Below are 5052 nucleotides of genomic sequence, written 5' to 3'. Positions count from 1 at the left end.
CGGCCCTTTCGTTCCCGCTTCATTACGACGCACCGTTTTCCACTCCTTACACGAAATCTGTCACCCCGGCATTCGGGCTACTCAGCGTCTTCTCACGCAACGCTATGTCTGGCCCGGAATCAACGGTGATGTGCGCGCTTGGACGCGACTGTGCCTGCCCTGCCAGGTGACAAAGGTCTCCCGTCATACTAGACGCCTCTCCAACCTTTCCTTCCACCCGGCCGTCGTTTCGACCATGTTCATCTAGACATTGTGGGCCCTCTACCAGTGTCTCAGGGGTACCGTTATATACTGACCATGCTCGATCGTTTCAGACGCTGGCCAGAGGCTGTTCCGATTCAAGATATCACCGCTGAGACCGTTTCCCCGCGCTCTCATTTCTACGTGGGTATCCCGTTTTGGCTGTCCTGGCACAGTGATAATAGACCGTGGACGTCAATTTGAGTCCTCGCTGTTTACTTGCCTTAATGGCATCCTCAGAACGAGACATTGCCGTACCGCGGCTTATCATCCGTGCGCCAACGGCATGGTGGAACGCCTTCACCGACAACTGAAGACCGCCTTGACTACCCGCCTCAATAGAGCGACCTGGGTTGATGACTTGCTACTGGTGCTCTTAGGTTTACGAGCTGTCATCCGGGCAGACCTGCAGTGCTCAACAGCAGAGCTGGTGTATGGCACTTCTCTACGGCTTCCGGTAGACCTTCTCACGTCAACGAAGCTACTATACCAGCCACAACAATTCCTACAACGCCTCCTCGACTGCGTTCAAGACTTCCGGCCCACTTCCCCCAGACCTTCCGAACACAAGACCATATTCTTCCACCCTGATCTGGCTACTGCAACTCATGTTTTCGTGCACCACGATGCGGTCAGACCACCTTTGACACCAGCCTACGACGGACCATTGTGCGTCCTTAACCGCACCCCCAAAACTGCCACTCAACTTCAGAACGGCCGTGAAGAGACAGTCAGCTTGGACCGACTTAAGCCGGCGTACCTGGAGACCGCCATAGAAAGCCTCTCATATACGCCTGACCTTCTGTTGGACTACCACAAACGGCAGGTCACATTCCGACTCCCACTCAACACGGGGGGCCCTGTAGCGCCCTCGTTCGGCGGCGCGCAAACAGGAGAACGCGACACGGCAAGAGAAGAAAATAAAGCAGGCGCTAGGCTATGGCACCCTATGGCAGTATCCCAACCCTGAGGCTCCGAAGCTTAGTACAATTTCTTCAGTTAAGTTTAAGCCTATTTTTAACAGCGGAGTAATGAGCAGTCGTGATCTAATAATTGAGTATCTGCGGCACGACAAAAAGAAATGTGCAATATTTTCTAATTCTCCGCAGAATTGACATAGGGGCGATATCGTCAGACCAGCTCTGTGTAAGTATAGGTTTAATGGGGGGGCACGGAATCAAAATCTGGTGATCGTAACTTCAGATTGTCTAGATTGGCTCCAATGAGACTTCCATGCGAAGTTTACATGTTTGTATTTCGTCCACGTTGTTATTGTTTCCATCCTATCAGTGTGAAGTGCCAATTTTCTGTATCTGATTGCGGTGAAATATTCTACCACTGGAAGAACCTGGATTATTGGGAGATCTAGCGATGCACGCGCTAAAGCATCGGTCATTTCATTTAATTTTAAGCCACTGTGACCTGGTACCCACACTAGTTTTAGGTGCTTCAGCTGAGACGTAACTAAAGATCGAAATGTCTTGAGGGCGCGAGAGCTATGTGAAGCTGTAAGAGCTGTGTATACGGAGAGCGAATCAGTTATTATGACCGCCCTGATCTCGTCTGTCGGAAGCTTTCGCAGTGCCATGATGACGGCCATGAGCTCAGCTTCAAAAACCGGAGTAAAATCGGGTAGCCTCACAGCGAATGACCAACCCAGCGACTGCGAGACAATTCCTACGCCTGCCCGTTCTTCGTTCACGGAAGCATCAGTGGCTATTATGTTTCGTGTTTGTGCATGTATCAGAAAATCCTCTAACCTGTTCTCTAAGAATTTGTGGAAGTGAAATTTAGATTTTGGAGGAAAAATCTCTTCGTAATCTATCATAAGAAACTGATTTGGGCTATTGGTTACAATTATCTCTCTGATGTTGACATTTATAATTTCCAGTTTCTTTTGTACGAAGATTATCTGTGGTGTGTGAAAACGTGGCCAGTGAGCGAGGAAGGAGTAATCTGGGTCACTGATAAAAACATATTCCGCTCTTCTTACCGGCAAGCTACAAAATTTTAGAAATGTCTGTACTGTTAAAATGCGGAATCGACAGAGCAATGAAGGCAGACGCGCTTCCTGATACATAACAGTAACTGCTGCAAACCTAGGGATGCCTTCAATGCCGTGTGTAATTTCATGCAAAACACTAAACGTGTACCTTTTTAATCTTGTCTTTAAAAAGCTCTTTATCAAATGCGGTTAAATATATCTAATCTCATCAAAATTGTTCTGATCAGGTTAATACGAGTTTTGAAGTCTTAATTCGATGTCTTATTTATTATTGCCATTTCTACTCTTTTTTTTTACTATTTTACATTCTTCGAATAAGATTTTAAGCTTCAACTACGTATGCTTGGCCCATCCGCCAGAGTGGGTACGTGCCATAGAACAGAAGGCAAAACAACAAACAAACAACAAACAGCTATGGCACGTGAACCCACGGTTCACGTTCCTTGCTGGCATCGATTATCGTTCAGGCGTGTCTTTCCTTCGCTCCTGTGGCATAAGCCTACAGTACCTCTAAAGAAATACAGAGCTTTCCGGGGGGTGAACGGTGTCCTTGCGCTGAGGCACCGCATGGTGACAAATGAGCCACGTGGGCTGCGTGGGAACATGATTTAGCCCAGGCGCGCTCGTAGGTGCCTTCAACGTCATTTCCGCGCGGCATCCTATTCCGTTAAGCTGGTGTCATTGTTTCTTCCGCACCTCCCCCCCCCCCTTCCACACAAACACGCACAAAAACCAATTTTTTTTTGGCATCTGCATCTATTTCTATAACTTCGTACACCAAACATCCCAGCCAACAGCACCCTAACAGTCGGAGTTTCGACCATGCACCAGGAGTCGATTAGTGCCACTAATCCACTCCTGGAGCCAGAGCCTTTCAGGAAGTAGGAGACGGAAAAAGTGGCACTCTTCACTGACGCGTAATGCTGACTTGGAAAACACATTTAGCGCCAACATACGTACACACAAGGCCGAAGGTGACAACGCATTGCGCTAACATCAAAGCTGTCTCTCTTGCGGCCCGCCACGGTGGTCTAGTGGTTAGGGTGCTCGACCGCTGACCCGCAGGTCGCGGGATCGAATTCCGGCCGCGGCGGCGGCATTTTCGATGAAGGCAAAAATGCTCGAGGCCCGTGTACTTAGATTTAGGTGCACGTTAAAGAACCTGAGGTTGTCCAAATTTCCGGAGCCCTCCACTACGGTGCCTCTCATAATCGTATCACGGCTCTGGGACGTTAAACCCCGTCAATTGCTATTATGTCTCTCTTGCGTCTTCGTTCGCTGGAACTAAATATGATTTTTATGTCACAATAACAACAGGCCCAATGTACGGTATTGGATATTACCGCTGTCGCAAATAATATATCCGAGTAAAAAAAAACATTGCAGATGTCATCTTCCGTCATTCTACTTGTAAAGACAAACAAAACGCTTTGCTTACTTATTGGGGGATAGCGCGGTGGTGGGCGATACGGCGGTCTTGTACGGGGTGTACTGCGTCCACTCATGTGGTTTCTCGATGGTTGTGGCTCTCCGCGACCATCATGTGTAGGTCCATGTGCAAGTAACTGATATTCCTGCACCTTGGGCGGAAAGACCAAATAAAACCACCAGGATACTAAAGCCACGATTATTCATGATTCCTTTTGTATAAGGCCCAGTCTTAACGGTGTAGCAAGTGGCAAATACAGTTTTTATACGAGTTCCACAACAATACAAGTGGGAGAAGAAAGGTTTTCTTTCGCATATTTAGTGTTCAGCGTCGACAAAGGTCTTCTACTTGGTATTCGTTTTGTGTTTCTTACCGTGAAACGCTGTCACATTTTTTATTGTCGACCTCCTCTGAAATTTTGTAAGAAAGGGTTGTGTAGTATTTTACATTTTACGTGGATAAGTGGTAGGATTGAAAATTTATTTTGATAGTACGGCTTGGACGGGATAATTTGGTTAAATATACGTCATGAAGGTCGCGCAAACAGCGAAGAACAGATGTGACTATGCCAAGCGGTGACTTCGAATTAAGTTGATAAAGAACGTTGGCGCATATTTGTGGATACAGCAAAAACTAAACGAAACACAACTAAATAAATTTGCTGCTGCAGAAGTGCTGCCATAGAAACAGTGTATATACAGAATATACGCATCTTCGCTTCTTTCCTTCGCTATTTTTCAAGGCCTTCAACAGATGCCAAGAACGAGAAAACGCTGCCGACAGTCCAGAATGGTGCGCCTTTTGCCAGGAAGGACCACTCGCTCTTCAAGCCTAGTCATCGCCATTACGCCCATGCAACGAAGGCGGCACCGACGGCACCTCACAATGGCGTTGTTTTACCGCAAAATATTGCTACATCTTCACGCACTGTGATTTAGACCTATTTTACGAGCTAATTCAGGCCCGAATGAAATGTTCCAATCCATAAGAGCCAAAATCAAATTTCACTCCTGAATACCGACGATAGTGGGCTATATAGATTTTACCTGCAATATAGATTTGAAGTACTTTGGTGACATGAGCACATTGGAAAAATTGTTGGAACATGGCCCACCATATTGGCAGTAGCAAAAAGCTGCGTTACAACACGAAAGCGTTTTATGCCGGGGTCCACCACGGCTCCACTGACGCATTTCCGTCACCGATATGACGTTGTAAAATATAAACACTAACATATGGCAAAGAAAAAAATGCAGTGGCTTAGCTCGGCTATGCCAGGATATACGTAGCGTTAGCAAAGGTTCAGGTGATTACTCTGAGCTTTCCAGATTGTCTAGAATTAGCTTGATTGTCAAGCTTACTGCTGCTCCAATGATAC

General features: G+C 46.9%; 1 protein-coding gene across 1 annotated transcript; it reads left to right on the top strand.

The window, feature by feature from the left end:
• The first annotated feature begins 526 nt into the window (after positions 1 to 526).
• On the top strand, positions 527 to 1210 carry LOC119374245 (uncharacterized). Its single transcript, XM_037644325.1, has one exon. It carries the CDS (start codon positions 527 to 529, stop codon positions 1208 to 1210), a length of 684 nt encoding a protein of 227 aa, XP_037500253.1.
• The last annotated feature ends 3842 nt before the right edge of the window (positions 1211 to 5052 follow it).

The sequence above is a fragment of the Rhipicephalus sanguineus genome, chromosome 11, assembly GCF_013339695.2.
Source record: "Rhipicephalus sanguineus isolate Rsan-2018 chromosome 11, BIME_Rsan_1.4, whole genome shotgun sequence".
NCBI lineage: Eukaryota > Metazoa > Arthropoda > Arachnida > Ixodida > Ixodidae > Rhipicephalus > Rhipicephalus sanguineus.
This window is presented reverse-complemented; position numbering and strand designations above follow the sequence as displayed.